The sequence below is a fragment of the Anser anser genome, assembly GCF_964211835.1.
Source record: "Anser anser genome assembly, chromosome: 23".
Lineage (NCBI taxonomy): Eukaryota > Metazoa > Chordata > Aves > Anseriformes > Anatidae > Anser > Anser anser.
Genome location: NC_139744.1, coordinates 2,643,395 through 2,667,746, shown reverse-complemented (window position 1 = coordinate 2,667,746; position 24,352 = coordinate 2,643,395). Strand labels below are relative to the sequence as shown.

The 24,352-nt window shown below is 39.0% G+C and overlaps 1 protein-coding gene across 4 annotated transcripts; it reads left to right on the top strand.

The window, feature by feature from the left end:
- Nucleotides 1–44: 44 nt before the first annotated feature.
- On the top strand, nt 45–24,108 carry BRCA1 (BRCA1 DNA repair associated). 4 transcript variants are annotated; one of them, XM_083808874.1, is made up of 23 exons: nt 45–322; nt 812–910; nt 1,941–1,994; nt 2,277–2,357; nt 2,859–2,947; nt 3,770–3,915; nt 4,643–4,748; nt 5,338–5,383; nt 5,876–6,015; nt 6,405–9,761; nt 10,460–10,545; nt 12,130–12,265; nt 14,029–14,161; nt 14,324–14,481; nt 14,982–15,304; nt 16,794–16,881; nt 17,755–17,832; nt 18,328–18,368; nt 19,286–19,369; nt 19,788–19,842; nt 21,295–21,368; nt 21,876–21,936; nt 22,868–24,108. In XM_083808874.1, exons 1-23 carry the CDS (start codon nt 159–161, stop codon nt 22,969–22,971), a joined length of 5,703 nt encoding a protein of 1,900 aa, XP_083665000.1. In that variant the 5' UTR covers nt 45–158; the 3' UTR covers nt 22,972–24,108. The 4 variants fall into 4 exon arrangements, with proteins under 4 accessions (XP_083665000.1, XP_083664999.1, XP_083665002.1 ...); XM_083808873.1 differs by having other exon boundaries at nt 50–322; nt 4,640–4,748; XM_083808876.1 differs by lacking the exon at nt 45–322 and adding an exon at nt 345–382 and having other exon boundaries at nt 4,640–4,748.
- Nucleotides 24,109–24,352: the final 244 nt, after the last annotated feature.

The window sequence follows — 24,352 nt, the reverse complement described above, 5'->3', positions numbered from 1 at the left end:
AGCCGTCCCGCCACGCTGGTTGGTCGGGAGGCGGGGCCGCGCGCGGTGGAAGCACAACAATAACACAGCCCGGGGAAGCCGGAAGCGGGAGGACGGGCGGCGAGCCAACGGCCGCGCACTTCCGGTGCTCCCACAATGCAGCGTGCCGCACGGGCGCAATGCCCGTTGAGGAGCCGGAGGTCACGAGGGAACATCACAGCCAATCAGACACCTCGTTCCCCGCCGTGGCAACAGAGGGAGGGCCCTTCGCCAAAAAAGCAGCGAATAAGATGGCGTTTCTCGGACCGCGTGACGCAGTCGGCGAGTGCGATTGGCTGTTCGGGTGTGTTGTTTTTCTGGCTGGCGGAAAGGGCGCGAAATGCGACAGGGCGGCGGTGGGCGGGTGAGGAGCAGGAGGGAGCACTGCGGCCTCTGGGCGGCCTCCCTCCTCCCGGCCTCCTCCCGGCCTCCTCCCGAGCCGCAGCCCTGGGAACGGCCGCGGGGCTCCCCCCTGCGCCCTTCAGGCCGTGCGGCGGGGCCCGCAGCCGTCCCGTGGCGCTTTCGGGTCCTCCTTGGGTGCGGGAGGCTCGGGAAGCCTCGCCCCGGAGCCAGGGGCTGAGGTTCGGACCCGGGGCTGAATCTTCAGGGCTGAATTTTTGGGGTAGCCCCGCGTAGAGCCGGGGGTTGGGCTCGGTGATCCCTGCGGGTCCCTCCCAGCTCGGGGTATTCCGCGATTCCGTGGCCCTCGTGGCGTGTGGGGGGAAAACGTTATCGCAGAGCGGGACGGTCCAGGAGCGCAACCGATTATTCGTGTTTTTTTCACTGTTTGCAGGTATTTCGGGCCGCGAAGCATGGACCTGGCCGTGGTTGCCGTTGGAGAGGTGCAGAACGTGCTCTTGGCTATGCAAAAGAATTTGGAGTGCCCTATTTGGTACGGCCGGGGAAGCGCACGACGTTGGGGTTTGGTCTTTATTTCTTCCTCTTCTGGTGAAGCGTTTTGTGAGCGGCGGGGTCATAAGAAAATATAAGGAGTAATGTTTTAAAATGAGTTAACTTTGATGTTATCTAAGAGCAAACACAAGACAGGAAGTGCATTTTGCTCATACGTTCTGGCAAGCATTGTTTTTGTGTTGCCACCTCCGTGAGTCGGTGCTCTATCCAATTGAAGTTAAAAAAAAACAAACAACAATTTATCTGATTAGAGCATTGTTTGTAAAGCAGTGTGGATCTTTGTCACTGATTAGAGCTGTGTTTGTAAAGCGGTGTGGATCTTTGTCACTGGAAGGTAAGTGTGGTTTGTACTTCTGCAATGTAAACAAATGCAAAAATAGCATAACTTCTGTCTAATGCCTAGATATTTACAATGTCTGATCAGTTGTTAAAGGACTTGCTGCTGGTGAACTGTGTTGCAGATTTTTTTTTTGTCTATTGTGGCAAATGTTTTTAAATCCTTAAGTCTTCCTTATGTGTATTTAACATGTTACATTACTGCCTTTGGTGAACCAAAATAATTTTCGTGTCGATGACATCATTTACTGCAAAAGCACAGAGTAGAAAATATAGAATGTCTATAGAGCTACACAGGAGGGGGAGAAAAAAGACTTGAATCCTAATTCTTCTGAAAAGGCAGCATGCTTCTTGCTGAGGTGTGACTGTTGGATGGGTGGCTTGGTTATTCACGGACTTAATGTCACAAGAGCAAGAATGGAAACTTTCCTATATCTACTGTTTTTAAGACATAAAGGTATATATTTTTTTGTTTTCTATTACGTGGGCTCCCGTACCTTTCCTTTACAAAGGCCTTTGCATGGGAGGTCAGAATTGAAAGAGAAGCTGTTAGTGTTCCAACACCAAGTTTAAATTCAGGAAAGTGACTGTATTTTTGAAGCTCGTTTTGTTGCTGCTGTTTTTAAACAAGAACACAGAAGTTACGTTTTCCTTTTCTATTTTTTTTTCTGCAGCTTGGATGTAGTGAAAGAGCCAGTTTCAACAAAATGTGATCACATATTCTGCAGGTAGGTTTGCAAACTTATAATTGCAATGCTTAGTCACTCTGTTCTTATTCACAGAAGTATTATACTACTTTACTACTAAAGATGCATACTGTGTTTTGATAACTTAATGTGGGGCTATTTTAAGGGGAAAACATACAGTCTGAATAACCAATAACTGCAGTTGCACAAATTTACCACATTGGATTGATGAATTCATAGTAATGTGAATAAGAATCCAGGTATTCAGCTTGATAATGAAGGATTTCTACTAAGTGCTGCATTGTGATTATTCTTTTTTTCTAGGTTTTGTATGTACAAACTCCTCAGTAGAAAGAAAAAAGGCGTGGTACAGTGTCCTCTGTGTAAGACTGAAGTTACTAAGAGGTAATGCATCTTTGCAAGTGGGCTTGGGGATGAGAGGTTTGAACTCTGAGGAGAAGATGAATCATTGTTTCATAAATGTCTTGGCAGAAAAGTGAAAGAAAAATGATTGGGGGAACTGTCAGTTTCCAAAGGAGTAATGCTTTACCTTAGTACAGAGTGACCTGTGATCACAGGTCACAGACGCTGTTCTTGGCAAATGTTTGTGCTATCGATTATAGACTGTATTATTGTTCAGTCATTACAGCTAGTTTCTCTGTGCTAAACCTACATGAGGAAAAGTATTACGACATTTTCCCTTTGTGATGATGTTTTAATTATGATAGTAGGCTGTTTTGGGATACTCCTGTGTTGATACTCCTTGGTCGCAGTTTTCTATTGTCTCGTGTTCCCCTTTGCAGCTTTACTCCTCCTTTTTTTATTCAGTCTATATTCTAAGAGAACTGTTAATAGCTTATCCATACGTTTGCCTTAAAAGCATCTCATGTGGTGGTGTTGTTTCAGAGGTCTTACAGAAAATTCCAGATTTAAGCAGCTGATTGAAGGACTGCTGGAAGCTATCCACGCATTTGAGCTTGACACTGGAGTAAAATGTAAGTGTTATGAATTTGACGTTTTTGTCATAGTTATTTACTGGGTGTTTCATTTACTGTGTGGTACTCAATATGGGAAGAATTTTTGGAAGTGTTTTCTTGGATATAGAAGCACAAGTTCCCTTGAAAGTTCCCTTGAAAGTTCCCCTAAGTTTCGTACAATAATATCTTAAACTTCTTAAGGGTTTTTGCTGTATGTTCCATGATTCCAAGCTGTGCTCTAACTTTCAGCTCCCAAAGTATGGCTGAATGAGTATCAAATAATCTTGAACTTACAACTTTATGGCGAAGGCTTGTTCTTGATTTGTCATTACACCCAATTTTGCAGCTTTAACTGCTCTGAAAATCTTGGGGCATGAATTAATAAGTACCCTAACAGTATATGTTAACTTGTTCCATTCAGCTCTACCCTTTTGGACTCCAAATTGATCCTTTCTAGCACTCAGTGCCTTGTAAAAGGTATTGACAAGTCAGAGAAGTTTGTTTCTATTTTGAATAACATGTGTTGGTTGTTCTGTTGAGATTTATCTATTTTTTTCTTAGTAAGGAGTACATTGTGCTATTAAAAAACAGACTTTCTTCTCAAGTTCTCAACTTGTTCAGTCATTCTAAAATCGCTACTGCTGGACCCCTTTCTTGCTAGATTATCCATAAAAGTAAAATTTTGGAGGAAAATTAGTTACCAAGATCAAGATTTAACAACATTTCAGTACTTATTTCAGGTAATAGGGTCAGTACTAGGCTATTTTATGAGTAGATACCTGCTGTCATGCTCAATGTAAGAAAATATTTTTGTAATTTATTTCTGTTGACACTTTCTAGTTTTAAACAGCCATCACCTTCCGAAATCATCCACAGAAGCCACTACTGCAAAGCTTCCATGTAATGAAAGTTCTGTCATCCATAGTAAGGGCTTCAGAAACAGGAAAAGAAGTGCTAAAGAAAATGAACAAGAAAACTGCACCTTGGTAATGTGTTTTTTTTTTTGGCGCAATGTATTTTTTGGATTGGTTAGCGTTTTATTTGAAATATGTGTATACGCATGTACGTAGGTGAATGGAATATGAGATTTCATTTTGCTTTCAGATTCCTGTCTGAATATTTCAGACAAGAATATCTGAATATTTCTGTCTTGTTAAAAAGTTGCTTGCATAAATTTACTTGAACTTAAAAAAGAAGAGAAGTCATGAAAAGATAATACTGCCTTAATATATTCTGTTACTGATACTAGGGTTGAAAGCTTTTCCCTTACAGCTTGTTTAGTGAGGCTGTCAAATAACTATTTGTAGAGACTTTTTTATGGGTAAGACCATGAATTAACCTGACTTAGGGTGACTGCTACGTGTATGAGTCTGTTCACAGTGCGTTTTTAGTCGTTCTTAGCTACTTGTACTGAATAGAATATTAAGTATGATAAAACTCTTATTGATTTAAGCTGTTATATGTATGGCAATTATTTTTTAGTGCATTCTATTCCTGATACCAGAATGGATAATAAATTACAAATAATGGTAATAAATTACATATATTAGCATTTTGCATAGGGGCTGTCAATTTAAATACTTCCCCTTAGTTCATTCATATCACCCCCTGTGTAGTTTAAGTCATTACTTTGTGGTTGCTTTGTTTCGTTTGTTTGTTGTTAAATAACCTACTGTTATTAATAACTATTCCTTTCTATTCTCCCATCAGCAGGGAGCTAATCTGGATGCACAGCGTACAGACACCAGTGTGAAAAGGTGTTCCCTAAGAAACCGAAAGCAGAAATGTGACTTTGAAAAAGGAGTATTTATAGAGCTTGGTAAGAGCTGTTGTAGATCTATATTGGCTAAGTTCAAATATGATGCTTGCAAAGTAATGACAGGTGAAAAAGTTCAGTGTCTTTAAAAGCACTGGTTTATTCTCAACGCCTGAAGTGAGAACAGAGTGAAATATAAAACAGGCTGACAAATCTAAAAAGTTATTTGTAACTAAACGATAACTGCTATTTCGTAAGGATTACTATTGCTTCTACCAATATTGAGCAAAGGATCTGAGACAGAAATTCAAACATAATGCTCTGACTTCCAGTTCTAGATGCGGGCAACTGTTTCCTGTATAAATTTGGAAATTAGAAATTATCTCTTACTAACTCTCTTACCAGTCACTGTTTTTAAAAACCTCATCCCCTGGAACAGGAAGCAGACCTTTATGCTGGAGCTATGTAGATACTTGTACACTGAAATTGTGATAATTATGTCAATTGAACTTGATCTGATCTGATGAAAGTTGAAAGCATCTGCCTCTGGAAAGAGCTAAGTGCACATGCCTCTGTGATAATAAACACTGAGGCTGACAAGTCGCCTTTCTCTGAATCCTTTCACGCAGAATAACAGCTGATTTGTTTTTAGGCACTGATTCATCTGAAGAGCTTTGCAAACAGGCAGGCAGTACTGGGTAAGTAAAGGTTATTAAGGAATTCGTATTTTCTGAAGATAACAGTTCAGTATTCCCATTACTCTGGTTTAGTTACTTAGCATAGGACCGATAGGAGTCCTCAAGCTCTCAAGTGGTTTTCAGCTTTGAGGCATCAGGGTGAAATGGCTAGCTGATTCCCGTTAGTTTGTCATATGGTATGCTGTCAAGCTGTTTCCTAAATATTTTGTCTTTTACATAGACATTAATGCTTGTGAAGAAAAGCTTGTAGTATGCCTTAGAAAATAAAATCAAGTTCAGGACTGGGGGGGAGGCTGTTGAAGTATTTGAAATGCTGAAGGGATCTAGTTGTGGGAAGTGTCAGTCATGCATAGTTGTCTTTACTCAGCAGGCTAATTTCTGTAAAAGGTATTTCTAACAGCAATAAGGGGAAAATTAAATTAAGTCTCCTATTATGTCACATCGTGGTTAGCTCTGTAATGAAAGTAGATTTTTTTTTTTCCTTCGCAACAGGGTAGGAAACAAAGTGGTTCAGATTTCATCTCAAGAAAAGCTAGAAGAACCTAAGAGCCCTGAGAAGGGGAATGAATATTCTTGCAATACACGACCTACGGAGCCGAGAGCTAAAGAAATAATTCTACCAAATGTCATAGGTGCGTTCATTAATTTAATGACAAAAATGGTTGAGAGGAAAGCTTGGAAGAAAGACCACGAGTTAACATTCCGATTTCACGCTACTAAATATATATTCTTGTAGTCTTGTGTTCTGTACTTTTGTTGATACCTACAGCTAGTGACAGTATAATAGAAGACTGCCTGTAGACTAGGCACTTAATGTGCACATTCTGTGCACAGAAACAGAAGAGAAAATTAACTTGATGAAAGTGCAAAGCTCCTTTGGTCTATATAAGCCATTATATTGTCCCTCGTAACACGGTTTGAGAGCATTGTCTGGTAAACCAAATAGAAGCCATTAAGATTGTCATTGTTCCTGTGCGTTTAAAATAGGACTTAATAATTCATAATGCTTATAAATCTTCAGGTGAAAGTGATTTCTCAAAGGAAGCCTTGAGCAAGAAAAGCACGCAAAACGTCACTGAACATGCCAATCCTGACCAAGTGAACGAGATGGAATGCCAGAGTTCTCCTTTAAACATTCTTGCCACAGACCTGCTCACAGAGAGGTGTGACAGAATAGATAATGCCAGTCCCTTAAAGAATGGGGACACATCTTTTTCTAAGAATGCAGAAGAAATGGATGCGGAGCAAACTCAGTGCGGTAATAAAAGCCAAGAGTTTGACTTAGAAGACAGCTCAGAGAACAGACCGGATAAAAGCAAGGAAATAGATGCTGTTGTGCAAAGTGTGGAAGATGTGGAAATGTGTGAATCTGAGAATGATTCTAAAAAAGAATCTCCCCTGGAGAAGCTCCTTCAGCCAGAGACACCACACTGTCCTACGCTGCATCAGGTCTCTAGGAAGAGATTGAAACGAAGCATTCAGAAAGTCAATGAATGGTTTTCAAAAAGCAATGAGATTCTATCTTCCAATTCATCCCATGATGATCCTGCTGAGGCAAGTGATGTTTCAAGTGAAGGAGATGCTTTATCAGATAAAGATTCATGTATTTCAGAGAAGACTAGCCCTGTGGTAGGTTTCATGGAAACTACAGTGTCTGAAGGAAACAGGAGATGGTCCAAAGAAAAAACAGACAGCATCAAAGACAAAATATTTGGTAAAACATATGAGAGAGAGAGGAAGTCAAATCCCCCTATTATCATGAAAGAGATCTTACCTACTACAAAAAAGGAAGATGTGCCTGCTGTTCAGGAGTGCTTGAATAATTCCAGAAAAGACAGCCTAAAACGAAAAAGGAAGGCTGCCCGTCACCTACAGCCTGAGGACTTCATCAAGAAAAAAGATGTAGAGGAGGCAGGTGGATGCCCTCAAAATGTTAACTCGTGCCTTGGAGATGCTGAAAAGAAAAAATGCGATGAAAGTTCTGCTGTTAAGGAGAATCCCCTGCCTGAGAAAAGAAAGAGTAGTACGCTAGCAGAATTTGAGGGAGGATCCATGTCGAAAAATGCTACTGAAAAGGTGACGTGCGAGCACTCCAATGGAGAGCTAGAACTGAGTAACTCTGATCAGAAGAGCACTAAAAATACAAGTTCTGCAGCAAAAAGATGCAGACGTTCAACTAGAACTATGCGCGCCTTACAGTTAGTGGTGGATAAAAACTCTGGTTCCCCTGATCCAGCTGAGACACTGATTGAGAGCTACCCAAGCAGTGAAGAACCGAGGAATGTCGATTCTGAGCAACGGCAAGTCAGGCGCAGCAGGAGGCTCCAGTTACTTTCTGAAGAAATGACAAAAGAGACAGCAAAAAGGGTAGTAATTAAGGAAGCAAGCAAATGTGACAGTGACCGGGAAGGGTCTGTCTTTGGAGTTGAAAAGACTGCGTTAGTTCGCGATTCTGAATGCAAAGACCTGTGTGAGCAGCAGGGTATATTGAGTTGCAAGCCACTCACCAATCTGGAGAGTGCTGATTTGGAAGCAAATGCAGTACAGATTAGTCCAGAAAATTCATCCGAGACTGCAGAAACTGGAAAAAGTCTATTCAATCCTGCACCTTCACACCAGCATTCAAATCTGAATTCCTCTTCACCCAAAGCAGGTTCGCAAGAAGGTGAGATGCTAGGTAACCATTTCCGCCTACAGTCTCCTTCAAAGACTGTTGTGCAAACTGCTTCCCACCTGCCTGAAGGGAAGAGGGCTGAACCGTGTACTACTTTACCCCAGGACAAAGAGCGCTGTACGCAAAATGTTCCAGAGGGCCTCAGAACTGAAAAGTCACCGATGGCTAAAAATGTTTCAGAACTGACCAAGGAATCTGAAGACAGTGAGCTAGACACGCAGTATCTGCGAAATATATTTAGGAATTCAAAGCGTCTATCATTTAGCCTTTATCCTACTCCCAGGAAAGCATGTGAAGTAGATGGTGTTGCATCTGAGAAGCTAAAAATTTCATGTGCTGCTCAGGTAGAAAAAAGGCATGGTAAATATTTAAATACAGAAAACTTGCACGAAGAGAAAACTGCCGGGGACTTGAGTGATGTTTGTGAGAGAGAGAAGATGAAGAGCTATGAATCTGCTTGTGCTAGTCCGGTGTCGTGCACTGTCAGCAATGCTGAATGTGCACGCTCTGGGGACTGTCAAGATGTTTCACAGGTTGCTAATCGAGGGAATTTGATGACACCGGTAAGAATGGGTGCTGCTAGGAGTGAAGGCAAAAACAGACCGCAAAAGGGAGAGTGGCGAAGTGAAAAGACAGCATCAACTGATGTAGGGGCAGAAAGCGCGTTGAGACGGAATCCAATCAAAAGCAGTAGAAGTCAAAGTGATCAGAGTAATACAGAAGAGCACATTTTCCAGAGGACAGATCTTAACACAGTCAGTGAAACGTGCTTCAGTTCAGAAAGCGATCAAGCAGAAAAAGCTGAATTTGTTGACAGCGAAGGACCAGTGCTATGTTTTCAGCCCGGATCAATGGCTTGTCCTATGGCTTGTCAGCAAAGGTCTGCAGAATTCAACTGCAAAGACACTGAAAAAAGAAGTAGCAAAAGAAGACAGGTAAAGGGTGATAAAGAGCAATCAACCCAAACTGCCAGCATAGGGGTGCCGGAGTGTTTAGTTGCAGAGACTCTAGAAGAACCTTTCAAAGGCAGCGGTGATTGTACAGATACGTCTGAAACCCCCGATGGCTTAATGTGCTCCGATGATGATAGTGAAGAGAACGTCAGCTTTTGTGAAGCTCATAGGAAAGACATTTCTGCCGTGTTTGTAAAAAGTGACTTGGTGAAAGAACGAAACAGCGGAGGTGGTAGTTCCAAGCCACGATCTACAAGGATTCGGAGGTCTCGGAGAAGGGCACAGAAACTGCAGTCTTCATCTGAAGAATCTAGTGAGGATGACGACTTGCCATGTTTTCAGGCATTAATGTTTGGCAAGTCAGTAAGCACACCTTTGCAGACCAATAAGCAGACGACGTCTGCGGTGGGGTCTTCAGGAAATCCCAGTGCGTTGCCTCGGGGTGGAAGTCATGAGGACAACAACGTGCAGAAAACACCTGACGCTGCCCAAAGCAATGGCTGTGCTTCACCAAGCCAGGAGTCAGAATGCTCTGTGAACTTGTTTTCTTCCCAGTCCAACGTGTCTGAAGAGTCAGCTGATGGAGCACAGGAGCTGAAGAAACCTTTATTACAAGTTCATGCGTCCAAACAACCGAGCAATGTGAGCGAGAGCAAAGAAAGCCTTCAAAGTTGCACTGGAGGGCTGAAGAGAAGAAAAACAAACTCCAAAGATGAATGCCAAGAAGACCCAAACCAGGGGACAAACCTAGGTACAAACCAAGATTTTTATTTCCTCAGCTGTGTTTGTAATGTCATTGCCTGTAAGTTCTTGAAGGTTGCACGGGAACTTTGCCCTGTGTTTATGTGGTGCTGGCTCTTGGAAAGGAATGTATCAGCTCAAAGCAATCAAACAAACAAAAAAACTTAGTGGTTTATTTCCTGGAAATTAAGAAATTAAGCTTCTTAGTGTTCTTTGTTCAGAGCAAAAATGGATTGACTTGACTGGGCACCAGCGGCCAGCCTGAGTCTGTCTGATGGGAATTAATTTTTGAGTGGAATACTAGATTTGTTATAATGTTATATTTGGATCTATCAGTAAAGCTTCATAGAGCCTTCCTAAGCTGTTTCTGCAGATGAAATGTTTGTTGAAATTGGCCATAGAATTCTGTAGTACTTATTTTGACCTTTTTATGGCTTTCCTAAATATTTAGGACTCTTTCATCACTGTTAAAACGCTTCCCTTGTGTTCTGTTTACTGTGCTGTACATGTGGCATGATGTTCTTTGAAAGGTTCACTTGAAGTAGCCCTGGGCTTCTAACTTTAAGTCTTTCCAAACCTTGTCATTTTATCATTATAGTTAAAATTTGGCTAAAAGAGACTATGTGATAAAAATTGTGAACAGCTGGGTTTGTTATTGTTGTTTTTTTTTTCTATAACTAACTAGGATTATCTTCCATCTCCTTCAAGGTGAAGCATCTGGATATGACAGTGAAACAAGTCATGTAGGGGATTCATGTGGACCATTCTCTCAGGGTGAAATCCTTTCTACACAGGTGAGCGAGTTTACACGCTGAATTCGAAATGTAGTTTATGCACATTTCCAGGATCACTGCCTAGCATGCATTCTAGGATATAAGCAAGTCTGTGAAGTCTGTGCAATGGGAAACTGCTTTCAGCATAACAGGTTATGTTCAAGGGCCTAATTAATCAAAAACTGTCGAATGGCTTCTACGCCATTATGTGTCTGACTTTGTCTTCCGTGGTAATGGTACATTTTAATGGCTGTAGCTTGTTACGTGGTGTTGATTATGGTGCTTAGCTGTGGAAGTTGCTAGTTAATAAATCTCCATTCTTGACCAATGCTGGAAGCCTCAGCTTCCTATATTTAAAGGCTTCATTGCTGTGGAATTTATAATGATTGGTGATAATAAGGGCTACGAAAAATCCAGTCCTTATATTTAGAGGAATGAAGCCTTACCTTTAAAGGGTAAAGATTAAAAAAAAAATCAGTGTTAGAATATTATAAATGTAAATAAGAGTAAGAGCAGTGTTCAGTGAAAGATCGGTCTAGCACAGCATCTTTTCTCCGATATTAATTTTTTGATTACTGTTTAATTGAATTTATGAATTTACGTATTAGGTTATTGGTGTGAGGTTTTTGTTTTTGTCTCTGATAACTTCAAGGGAAGTCTCATGCCAAATCTCCCTCTTGAGCATTAAGATTACTGTGGGTTTTAATGTATTTCAAAGAAGGGTGAGCTGCAGCTTTGTGCTTTATGGGTGGTTGTTCCATATACTGCATCAGTAAAAAACATGGTCAACTTGTAGGATATTATTAACAAAGCCACAATGGGGGCAGAAAGGATTTGTCTGGCTTGAATGGAATAATGGAAGTATGGTAGCTTTTGTTTGGGGATTTTCAGTGGGTTTTGTTTGGTGGGTGTACGTTTTTATTTGATGCTTTTGTTTTGTTTGTTGTGTGGTGGGAGGGGGGTTGTTTTGTTTGTTTTCATTGATTCAGTAACAAGGAATCTCCACATGGTGTCAGTGCTAGAGCTACAAATGGTAGTGTTCAGGACTGTGGAAAGCACTTTATCCTGTATGGTGAAGCTTTTAGGTTTTTAAAAGAATCCTTTGAAGCTCTTGTTATGAGGAGGTACATGATGTGTTTAGTAGTGGGTACTGTAGTATTAAGAGACAAAGTAGGAAAGAGTAGGATGAAATATTTTATTCCTTTTGTAAGCAGTCTTTGAGGCTTTCATAAAGAAGAAAGGTGCAGAGGCTCAATAACTCATGTTCATTAATAATTTTTAAATTAAGTGGCTAATATAAGCTAATGCAACTGGAGCAAAATAACTTTTAAAGACATTTCTGCAAAAGATGTTTTTTCCCTGCCTAATTAAACTATGGTGAGCCTTTAAACCTGAAATAATTTGAATAGTGAAAAGACTATGACTTTTTCTTTCCTTTGACATAGCACGTGTTTGTTATTACAGTAGAATCATCCTAGTTGCCTCTTCAACACATAATAAAAAGTAAATCATAATTGCTTTGCTAATTTTCAAGTCTTTGTTAAATTGATAGTATTGTTTGAAACTGAGTTTGCTAATGTTGGTACAATCATGCATCGCTTGCAGCAGAAGAATGCTATGCAGAACAACCTGAAAAAGCTACAACAAGAAATGGCTGCGCTTGAAGCAGTGCTACAGCAACATGGAAGTCAGGACTCCGAGCTCTTACCCTCGTTTGCAGTGGAACAAATGAGGCAAAGAGGTAAATAGCAAACAAAACCTTTCCTAGCTATCCTGTGAACAGTTTTGTGGCTATTATTAGCTCTTTTTCTCCTCTACCACAAATAAGTGTTAAATTCTGCTCGTGTATCAATTTAAAATTTGTTTAAATTCAGCTGTTCGGTGAGACAAACCTGTTTTATTTATAACTTAGGTACTATGCAGTCTAAAAACACTCCCGTTCCAGATCTGTGTTGGATGACACAGTGGTATAAGTAGGCCTTGTGGCTTGGCAGTACTAATCCCTGTTCCTGTTTTGTCACTTCTCCTGTTTTCTTTCACTGGGATGGGTAAGGGACTGGGAGGGTGGCTGAATACCCAAAGGACTTGGCCTCTATTGCTGTGGTAGAAACTTCCCTCTAACATATCAAAGAACAAGACAGAAAGGAGTTTAGGTAGGTATTGGCAGTTAAAAGTAATAGAATGTGGGTCAGGTTGCTGTTTGGGGCCAGGGTTGGGGGGGGAATACCTGTAGTGGTGTGTAGATCGTAAATCCCCTCAACAGTACATGAACACAAATGTCCTTGCCAGTAAATAAATGCTGAAGAATTCTTTAATAATCACATGCTGCTGTCTGTGTGAGAGGGCTTTATATCAAGTTTTTCTTTGTTAGGGAGAGGGAGATATTGAGATTAGTATTTTGGCAAGCTGTCTGCAACAGAACATAGAGCAGTCTTTGACCAAAGCCTAGAGTAAGTCCAGATGTTCGTTGTTGAACTTCTCACAGTGCTAGAAAGGCACCCAGTGCTGATTTAAAAACTTCCAAAGATGTAATTCTTGTTGAACTTTTAGATAAATGGCACCAGTGTTTTATTATACCACTTGCTGCTAAATATATATGTATATATTTCTAGTTCTATGGCCTTACTTCAGTAAGTTACCTTTCGTTTTCTGAAGGCAACTAGGATAATTTAGCATTCTGGAATTCAAAGCCATTTAGTGTCTTATTATGCCTTTACTGTGTATGGTTTTTACAGTACAGCAATCTTACCTTTTCGGATCTCTTCAGCCGTTAAAATATTAACGGTATATTTAACACTAAAAGACTGGTTAGTCTCTAATCTGTGCTTAGTTAAGGAGACTTCTTAAATTGTATGGCATCGAGTTTAATGCAGTTTGAGAATACTCTGTCACTTCATAAAACAGGTTTTGAGATGTGACATTTCTAAAGGCAGTAAGTCAAACTATTACAGATACCTATAAATAGAACGTTTGAGGATTAAGTCAGCAAATTAACGATAAGTTTCCTTCAGGCTGAAAAATTAATTGAATTAATTTGGTGCATGTTTACGTTCTTATTCTAGAATATGGATTTCTGTCTTGTAAAAGCTTAAACTGATTAGCGTTATTGATGGCTTGTTAAAAAAACTGCAGGCATCTTCCAGCTGCCAAATAAATGCCTTTCTACTGCTTGTGAACACAGATGCAGTAACGTGTTGAGGGGATTTGTAAATAAACTGCACTAAGTAGTGTAACTTTCTTTGACCTATTTAATATTTCTACTTCTTTTCCACCTAATACGTCAGCTGACATCTCGGCTTTGTGGATGGCAGTATCTGAAATCAAATGTAGTTATTAGCTGTGCTTCTCAGGGCGTAGCATTTTGTGTAGATCTCTGTTTGGGGACACTCGCCACTCTGAAACGTATCTAGATGGAGCTTTTGGAGAATGCTTGACTTCTCATCTGAAGAAACAATTAAGAACAGTTGCTTTTACTTTGCTTAAGAATTGCTCTCTTTTTTAAAGGAGCAGAGTCAACCTCGGAAGGAAATTTTGCAAATCACAAATGCAGCACTTCAACGGGATTTTCAGCCGATGATGTCCATGTTACACCAAGTGATTCTTCTAACAGTGAAGTAAAAGAGTTAGGAATTGAAAGGTAAACTTTTTTTTTGCTTTTATTTATAGCCTTGTATTATAAAAAGATGAAAAGAATCTTGAAGTAAATTCCTCTCAGCTTTTGAGCGATTGCAGTAGCATAGTTGTTGCTACATGCTTGTGATACTGGGAGTGAAAAAAGATGACAATTCTTCCTCTCAAGGTCTCCTGAACAGCCGTATGCCTCTCTGAAATCCGTTCGGTCAAAGAGACTGGATTTGGAGGAAGACCTTCAGCGTGATAGCGTCATGGAGAACAAAGCTCCTCAAGAGACAAAGCCTGTGCAGGAAGCACTGCAAGAATATAGTCAGAGTGAAGAAGGTAACGTTGAAGAGGGATACAACATGGTTTTATTTCTACTTTTTCCAGATGTTGTTCATGTTTTTTCACACGTGCTCAAAAGTTGCTATTTGCTAGCAAGTAAATTGATAATTTTAACTCTTGTATTCCTGATCGATTTTTAAAAGATGTTACTTCTTCTTTGGCTGGTCTTGTTTGGCAGTCCAACTGTCTAAATGTATGGCTGCCCATCAGGATGGAGTTGAGCAACATTTTTAAAGTGATGGGAGTCATTATCTGTCTCACATGCAGATCAGTGCTTCTTGCAGGACATTTTGCTAAGAATTTAACAGGTATTCTGGTGTCTCAGCTATCTGTCAGGAAAAAGTAATGATAGGCAGAGGTGAAATTGTAAGCAAACAAGCACAAGAAATGATAGTAGCACGTAAACTTAAAAGGTGATGCAATAGCTTTCCACCATGACTAAAAAGAAGCATGAAATTATTTCAAGAATTAATAAGAATTAACTTATTTTGCTTTAGAAAATGCAGATGAGAAATCTGGGACTAAATTAAACAAGGCATCTGTATTAAATGATCTCTGTGGAAATGTGACCAGGAGTCCAAATGCCTCTTCTTCCTTTGTAAAGCCTCCTCACCTTCAAACTGCAGAAGCAACAAATAGTTCTGCTATAGCTCAGAATGATAATAAAAGCCGTTCCCAAGGATGTAAACTGAAGAGAAGTGTGTGTTTTCCTACATCTGTCCTGCACAATGCAGCTGGGAAAGAAAATGCTACAAGTCCAGTTGTGACTAACAGGAAGAAAATGTCAATTGTGGCATCAGGTCTGAATCAAACTGAACATGTAAGTATCTTTCAGAATGTTTAGAGATCTGTTTTTAAATCGTGCCACTTGACCACTATAGTCCTCAACACAGAGATCTAACTACATCGGAAACTAATCTTGGAGGTAATCTTAGGATAATCTACAGATCATACTATAGCAGCTCAAGGCAGACTTCACTCCTAAAAATATGAAGAATGTGGCCTGTGAACAGCACTATAAAGCTATAAAGTCTGAACTTTTAAAATGACTTCCTACCGTCTAGGGGGAAGATCACATTATTCCAGAGTGAGAGGACTTTATTTTTAGAAAGCCTTGGCAAACAAATGCTGCAGTGCCTGCTCTTCTAAAATTTTCTAAAGCGAGATATGTGCAGAGATCATAAAAAATGCATATGGCAGCTTCTGAACTCCCATGTTGTTCCGGTGCCTTCATGTTTATTGTTCAGTTCATACCAGTGGTGCAGAGCACTGCTGCTTAAATTTATGGCAAACGATTTGGTCAGCTTTTGGAATTACCTCTCTTACTGGTAAAAGAGGCACATGGTTTTTTTCCGACGTTTATCTGGTTTAAGAATGTAATCACAAGGGATTGGAAATCTGCCTTCTTAGAATTTGCGTACAGTATTTGGTAGTCTGATAGTCGCTGTTGTGGAGAACATTGGGGAGAAATGCCTTCCTACATCTTTCACATTTCTCACTAGTCTTTTAGTGAGAGCTAAAATCACTATTAATAACTACTAAAAATTCAGCTACACTGATTTTTTTTTTTTTTTGTTCGATGCTTTAGTGGTTGGCTGTTTGGAAACATTCTAACTTTAAAAAAAGCTGCTTTTGCTAGGTTTCAGTTACACTAATGGCATGTGTGACAGCTTTAACTAAGGAGGAAGTAATTTGAATGCTTTTTTTGTTTGTTAGAATGTGTTTAAACTTGTTAAGTTTTGTTATGAAAGCTGCTGACAAGTTTATCATACATAATAAACTCCGAAACTCGCATTGGGTTGTTCTCAGCTGTTACTTCATTATCCAAATTCTGCTCCATAGTGAGGATTTCTATAATTAATCAATTCTGAATTGCTAATAATCCTGGCAGAGGTATTGTATATCATTATTCTTTGTTGCTTAGCATTTTTTGAATCTTGTGGCCTTCTGAATAAAGCAGCATAAGAAAGGAATTCTTTAATTATAGTCGAGTAAAACATTAGTGCTAGTTACTGATCCTTAATAGATCCTTCTTTTGTGACCGTCAGTAACTCGCTCGAAACTGTTTCTACAATGCATTTCCAGGAGGAAATATTTTTTTTGGTTCATAAACTACTGACTGGGAGCTCTTTAGCCTGTTGGATGGTGCCAAAATTAGTGACTTTTATTGTGTCTTTAATGGAAGCGTACACTCTGAGTGCCAACACGAATAAAACCACTAATTTAAAGTAACTACTGTATGTTTTGCTCCTATAAACTTGTTTTCATAATGTTTTGCTCGCTGTTAACTTTTTTTAACTGCTTTTCAGATGGTGGTCCAGAAGTTTGCCAGAAAATCTCAAAGCACTTTCTCTAATCACATTACTGATGGAACAACACACGTCATAATGAAAACAGGTTTGTTGGGAGCCATGTGAACAAACCCTGTATTTACACAACAAGTAAAATAGTTGACTCTAGACTAACAACTAACCAACAAGCAGATGGTTCAGCAATAAATTTAAATAATTTAGAGGAAAAGGTATTCATAATTTTTGGTATTTAAGTTTGGGAATACAAATCTCTCTAATTTGATTTCACAGAATCAGCGTGGGAGGGCTTTGTTTCCTTGTATGTTTTAATTAAAAAAAATTGTTAAAAAGCAAAATATTTTCAGACAAATCTGGTTGTGTGGGCATGCTATATACTGTCATAGAAGCACTTCTGGATGGCTCATGTTTGGATAGAATCCACGGCATGAGCCTTCGTTGCTTTTGAAAACCTACATAGAAAGGGAGCCAGAAAATCCTGCTAGTCCAAATCTATGGACTCGCTTTTTTTTTTCTTTTGAGCAGTATATCACTAGGAGGACGGCCATGTGGTTTTGGAGACAGATTGTTCTGCCTTCATTTAAAGAGGATGAACTGTCTTCTGAAAGTTGTGCCTGTCCTTGTAGAGCAGAAGAGAAGCTTAGATGGCTAGGCACCTAAAAGTTTATGCTAACATTACTATAGTGATATGTATTCATGCCTTTCCTTGCCTGTTATCTTTAATAACGAAATTAAAAAAAAAAAGTGTCCAGAAGTTCTGCATGTGATTAATTTCTGCTCATTTCCTTCAGTTGAGCGGATTTGAGAGGGAAATTTTAGGACACGGGAATTTCCGAACCTTTCTGGTCTTGATATTTCGCTGCCTCACTTAGCAAAATCTTTTAGTTTTCAGTACAAATTATCTGAGCTGTTTTTCATTAATAACAAAACTAAAAGTTCTCTATTATTGTTTGTCCTGCAGATAAGGAGCTGGTGTGTGAACGGACATTGAAGTACTTTCTGGGTATTGCAGGAAGAAAATGGGTAGTTAGTTATCAGTGTAAGTGAACTTTTTTTTTTTGAGAAAAGTAGTCTCTGCACTTCTACAACAAATGTACTCTACTCTTGTTCCAGATAAAAATACATACGTACATACATACATATATATATATATGTATCTTTTCCCGTCTTGAATATGTTAGCATCTGGTGTTTTGCAGTTTCTTCTAAATAGTTTTAAAAAAATAAAGTAACATCAAGCTGCTTTATCTTCTGAACACTTTTTCTGCTTTCAAAGAACTGCATTGGATTGCTCCCTTCCCTGTCACGTGCCTTTCCCCTCTTACTTCAAGTCTTTGAGCTGCATGGTATCAGTTAGTGCAAAATTAGTATTTTAAAAAAACTGACAAAATTCATTAAGTACTTTCAAGCAGAGTATTTAATTTCCCTTAGTACAAATACCTTCATTTTAATACAGTCGTGAAATCAAACTATTGGCAGTGGAAGAACAAATTTGCTGTATAAAATGACTTGTCCTGTCCTATCTTTTTATTTAGGGGTAATTCAGTCTTTTAAAGAAGGAATGATACTGGATGAGGTAGGTTTTTTTATGTTTAGACTAAAATATCAAATGTGTAAACAATGCAGTTACATTGAACCTACTAGTAGTCGCAGATATTGTCTTAAGCATGAAATAAGTGCAAATCCAGCTGTGAAAAATGGGACCCTAGTTTTACCAAAAGCCACGATTAGACTATAGGGATTGAGTGTTACTGAATTCATAATGGATCCCTACTATTTTTGGAACAGCTTATAGACGTATTTTTTATAAGTGTTCCTGTTGATGTTGATGGATTACAGCATAGAGGAAGAGATCTATAGTCTGCATAAGGTTATAGTGTTGGAACACAGCGATACTGATGCCTTGTTTTTGTTGTTGTTAAACTTTGCAGTAGACAACTACTGAAAGCGTATTGTTCCAGTACCTTTCCTAGAAGAAATACTTTTTGATATGACCTTAATTTCAGTGGATTTTTTTGTATTTCTGGATAGTATTAGGATTTTTTTCTCAACTACAGATTTCTGGGGAGTGTTGTATTAGTGAGAGTAGCGGAGAACGAAGTGTTTATTTTATGCAGCACTATATTTGTTGTAAATCTATCTGCAAAATGAATGCCTTGAAATAAAACAAAAAAGATGTTGAATATACTGATAGCTAACTTCTATCAAATGAGACTTTACAGATAAATTAATTTTATTGTTGGAGTACTCCTATACTGTTTGCTACACTTCAATACCGTTTGACTATAATGTGTTTCTTTAAAAATTGTGGGATACTGCAGGGATTTCATTTCTGCTCTCTTATCATTCTTTCTTGAAAAACCTGTAGAATTAAATGTGGGCAGAAAATTAAGTTTCCAGTTCTGAAATCTGTTATCTTCCTGTCCTGATCTGGAACTCTGACCAGGAAAGTGTTCTCAATCTCTAACTTCAGGCTTCTTGTTTATTTTCCAGGAGAACTTTGAAGTTAGAGGAGATGTAATCAATGGGAGAAACCACCAAGGTCCTAAGAGAGCGAGACAGTCTCTGACTGAAAAGGTACAAGCATATCGGGGAGGAAAATCCTGTCCTGCCATGACTGTTTCAGATATGTAGTGAGAGCAGCTGGCTATTTGTTATTACTTCTGTTTTCTCTGCTGCTCTGTACATACAGAATTGTGAAAATTGAGCATATTTTCAGTGCTGCTGACAGAGCTCACCTTTCATGTATAAAAATGCTTAAGTGACTCTCAGTGCTTAGAGTGGATGTTACCTCTTTATAACATCGGTACAGAGCAGTACAAGGTTGGTTGTTTTTTTTATTTGTAACCTGCAAACCAAAAGAGTTTCAGTTATGCTTTGTGAAACAGCATTCGCTTAATAACCAGTCCTAGAATTGCAGTGAGACCAGTGTGCTAAATGTTATCCTATAAAGATACCGTATGTGTACTCTGTTAACATGTTCCTTGCTTTTCAGATCTTTAAAGACTTTGAGATCTGCTGCTATGGTCCTTTCACTGATATGACTACAGGTATGTCATTTTGGTGGACCTGAACAAACTCCCAGCATTAAAAATATGTATGCGCGCACACACATGTGTATATCTGAAGAGGGGTTGCATGCATTCACCAGAATTTTACGTTTGAGCTCTTTTTGGTTGCTTTTGTACCTCTTTTACTTTGAAACTTTCAAAATATTTACGTGAGGTATTGTGTAGGTGGAGGATTTAATCCAATTTTATCTCCAGGTAGAACAGAAAGTGTTCTCTCCTATTTGGATGTCCTCAGGAAAATGCTCTGGCAGTTTTAGTGTATTTCAAAACAGATGTTTTATCTAACTTATCTCTGCTTCTCTAGAAATGAAGGAAAAGCATTAGTATCATGCTGTCAGGTAATTGTTTTAAATGCTACTGAAAGCTTACATTTGGAGTGCTTTTTTCCCTGATAAACAGTTTCTAAGGTATTTATTTTTCTAGTGGTTGACAGATCATCAGTGTAATCTTCTCCCTCTATTAGCAGATGTTAAAAGTGAAACACACAACAAAACTAGCAGTTCATATAGGAAAGAATAGCTGGGGAGGATAGCTTCTTTTTGTTTAAAACTGAATGAAGTGTAGCAGATGTCTTAAATTTAAACTAGAATTTTTCTACTTAAAATATTTATACCTTTCGTATTTTTGTGGTTTGGTCCTTTTTTTTACAGCAGGTACTTTCAATTTGTCCAATATAACTTTGGGTGAATTATCCTTACACCTCTTGACATTTACGATAATTACTACAGAGGATGCAGTGCTTTCACCTGCTGCAGTGATGATCAATTATGGCTCTTATACTTGCGAGACTTATTTACTTTCTTCACTATGAGTTCAACAAATTGCTGGAAATTAAATACTTTAGCCACTTCTGTTAATGAGAGATAATCACAGTTCTAACTTCTGATTTCAATTTGAATTTCGTGCCTTACATCCTTATGGTAAAAGGAAATAAATTGTTGGTGGTTTTCTCTTTAACTTTTGGGCACGTGTTGTTTTGGATTTTTGTTGTTGTTCTGATTAGTGTGAGGGAAGCACTTGGCAAAAGCGTCTGGGACTTGGAATTCCATCCTTTGGCTGCTGTACTTGATGATCCCTTTCATGATATTGTTACCCTTGCTGAAGAAGTTAAAAGGAGATGATGTCTTCAGCAGGCTAGAAAGTGAAAGAACTTACTCTGTACTAAAGCCAACATCCTTTCTGCAGTGACAGTTTGCTTTGGAACAAAATACAGGGACTAGTGTCAGTTTCAAAGCAATATAAAGCACAGTAGCAATAGCCTTACAGAATCACAGAATCATTTAGGTTGGAAGAGACCTCCAAGATCACCCAGTCCAACCTCTGACCTAACACTAACAAGTCCTCCACTAAACCATATCACTAAGCTCTACATCTAAACATCTGTTTTATCTATCTGATTATCTGATTTACCTTTTTATCTGACTTCTTCAGGGCATCTTGAATGGATGGTGGAGCTTAGTGGTGCCTCTGTAGTGAAGCAACTTCATCTGTTCACCCACAAAACGGTAAGTGTTAATGAGTGTTGCACTTAGCTATAGGCCATTCACTGCATTATATAATATGCGTGTTGAAAGATTCCCTGGCCTTCCTGGACTCCTCAAAGACTGGTGCATACAGGAATGTTAGAGAGAACTGTCTGCACGGCAATGGTATGAAACTGCATGGCTGCCATGCTCTGGACTAGGAGTCAAGCTTACACTGAGCTGAAAACTGATCCGAGAAAACTGATCCAAGTACTCTATGCCAGCCAGCTAGATAATCTTTACTGAAATCAGCACTGAGCCCCACCTTACAGTGCAAAAAGCCTTTAGTGCCTTAACTTAATCACAGCATTCCTGGAAAGAAATAACAAAAAAATTAGCAACCAATGTGTTTCTTCTTCCACCACCACTTAACATCCTCTGTGAAATCCTCTTTGAAGCAGAGTGAGCCCAGTTATCACCCTCTGCAGATAGGTGTGAGAGTCGTTTAATGACAGATAACATTTTTATTTTCTTATCTTGGAATCCTAGAATTCCACTGCTGTTGTGGTTGTGCAGCCAGATGCTTGGATGGAAGGCACAAGCTATAAAGGTAAAACTGCTTAGTGTCATGGATTGCCTTATGGTACACGTTGAGTGTCTCTATGAGTGGTTTTAATAGTTAAATATCAGAGATTTGTAGAGGTAGAGGAATGGGAATAAAATACTACTACTTTTGAAGGGGGAGGTACGTCTTGAAGTCTGAAAGGACAGACTATATTATTTCAAGAATCAGAAATGGAATTTCAGAAGGTGGTCTGTCAGACAGTATAACTTGTAAACGTGATACTGGTGGTGTTTGTTTGCTGTTGGCTCAGTTGTCCTGCATATCATCAGCTTTACAGAAACCTTCTGTACTGCAGGAAGTTTGCTAAAGGGGAAGAAGCATCTCTGACTAGTAAAAATCTAGCAGAAAGCCTCAGATGGGGCAAGATTCTCTTGGTCTGGAAAGAATATTCAGCTACCATGCGTTAATTTATATCAATCTCTCTCTATATTTATAAATGTTTTTGTGGTGTCAAAAGCCTCCAGAGAAGCCATGAGACCTGGAAAGTACAAGTGTTCCAGACTTAACTTGCTTTTAAATGAGATATTGGGATGAATTGAAGCGAGTTAGGCTATGGTGGAGTTCAACAAAACAGTGGACCAGGAAGATGATGTTGCAAATACAACATGTCACTGAGTTATTAAGTTAAAAGATAACAGGGACTGCGCTCTGATTTTAGTGTTTATTCTGCGGTGTTCCAAACTTCCTGCTGGACCATTTGTCAAGCAGCTGTTCTTTATGGAGCAGCAATATTACCCGCATTTTTAAAAGGAATAGTAGTGTCACACCGCTGTTTCTAGAAACTTGCTTTTTATCAAAGCCTTTAAGATGTCAAAGGTAAAACAAGTAGTTTAACCAGAAAGATATCAGGAAGCTCGCTGTTAACCTGCTTTGCCTCACTGATAATGGTTTTATCAAGTTTGTCTTTGTCTTGCAGCAATCCAGCAAAAGAACAATGTTGCCGTGGTGACTCGAGAGTGGGTGCTAGACAGCGTGGCTTGCTACGAGTGCCAGGAGCTTGATGCTTACCTCGTGTCCTAAAGGTGTCTGCACTTCTCTTCCCGTTGCTTTAATTCTCATCAGTGCTGATACTTTAGTAATTGTTTTAAGGGCTATGGCTTTGTAAGTAACTTACGCAGAGAATTTGTGCAAATAGTGGTTTGTTTTTTTTAGGGTAAAATAACTATATTTTTATTAACAGTCAAATACTGTATAAAGATGGAGTTGCCTGCGGTTCTGTAAAGATTAAAATTTCTAATTTTAAAATAGTCCCTTAAAACTCATGTAAAACAAATTGAAGTTAAAACCTAACTAGAATTTAGAACCTGGCTTCCTTAGAGAAAGGGTGATGCATTATTTACCATCCCAGTCAGTGCCTGCCTGTTTGTGTAAGGTCTTTTTCAAGGAATACTTGTTTACAACAGTAATACTGGGCTCAGGGCTTGAATTAAAATGTACTTGCACTCCTGAGTAACTTCCATATTTGTATTTTGCATAAATACATACCCCAAATAAGGATGTATGTATATCAATACAAAGAAATACTATTTTGTGATTACTAATGTATCAACGTGGCTACTCTTAGGCTGTGGACTACATCTGTTTTGAAAACTCTTCGAACATCAGTCCTGTTGTTAGGACACCTGTATATAACACATCCAACTATCTGACTATACAAGTGTCCTACACAACTTGTACGTGGTTTTCCTGGTTAGTACAAGCACGTTCCCTGAAAAGCCAGCACTTGATTTCCAACGTAAACCAATCCCTAAAACAGCAAGCCTATGTTTTTGTTTTTATTTCTGAGAAGTGTATGTGACACCTATGAAGAAATAATAAATAGATGCACTTTAGTATCCCAGTGACCTACAAGAAGCCCTGTAAGAATCTGCTTCAAATAGTCCCTGCCTGCAGAATGAGACTGCAAAGAAAACATGTTGCTTTTTATGGAAGAAAATATATTGCTTCTTTCTGTTGCCAAGCAATGCAACTTCATAAATAATTTTGTACTTTCAGAGCAGAGTGAACCTGTTTTCATAAAGTTGTTTAAAAAAAAAGTAATAAATTGTAGCAATGTTCAGAGAATTGTTTGGATGATGCTAGATTGTCTTGGAAACGTATAAAATATATTTATAAATACTGTGATGCTTAAAGTAAATAAACTGATTCTGGCAAGTATTTCATGTAATTGTTCCGTTCTTATGTGAATCAGTCATTTAGCCTCTGCATCGAGGCACACATGAAAATATGCCTGAAGTCTAGCCTCCTGCAGTGGGGGAGTGTGTGGAGATGTACTGGAGGAGGTCATAAATGTAAATGAGAATTTCAGAGCTGGAGACACAATTGTAATTTCCATCAACGTGAGAAGCAAATGCGTTATCAAGTGTAGTGCAGTTGCCAAGTGGAGGCAAATATAGTCCGA

Bases quoted from the DNA above. Each gene is read 5' to 3' on its own strand.
- BRCA1 (XM_083808873.1), top strand. From the start codon at position 159: ATGCCCGTTGAGGAGCCGGAGGTCACGAGGGAACATCACAGCCAATCA. The intron at 911-1,940 runs GTACGGCCGGGG...TTTTTTCTGCAG, and splicing joins AATTTGGAGTGCCCTATTTG to CTTGGATGTAGTGAAAGAGC. The intron at 18,369-19,285 runs GTAGGTTTTTTT...TTTATTTTCCAG, and splicing joins AAGGAATGATACTGGATGAG to GAGAACTTTGAAGTTAGAGG.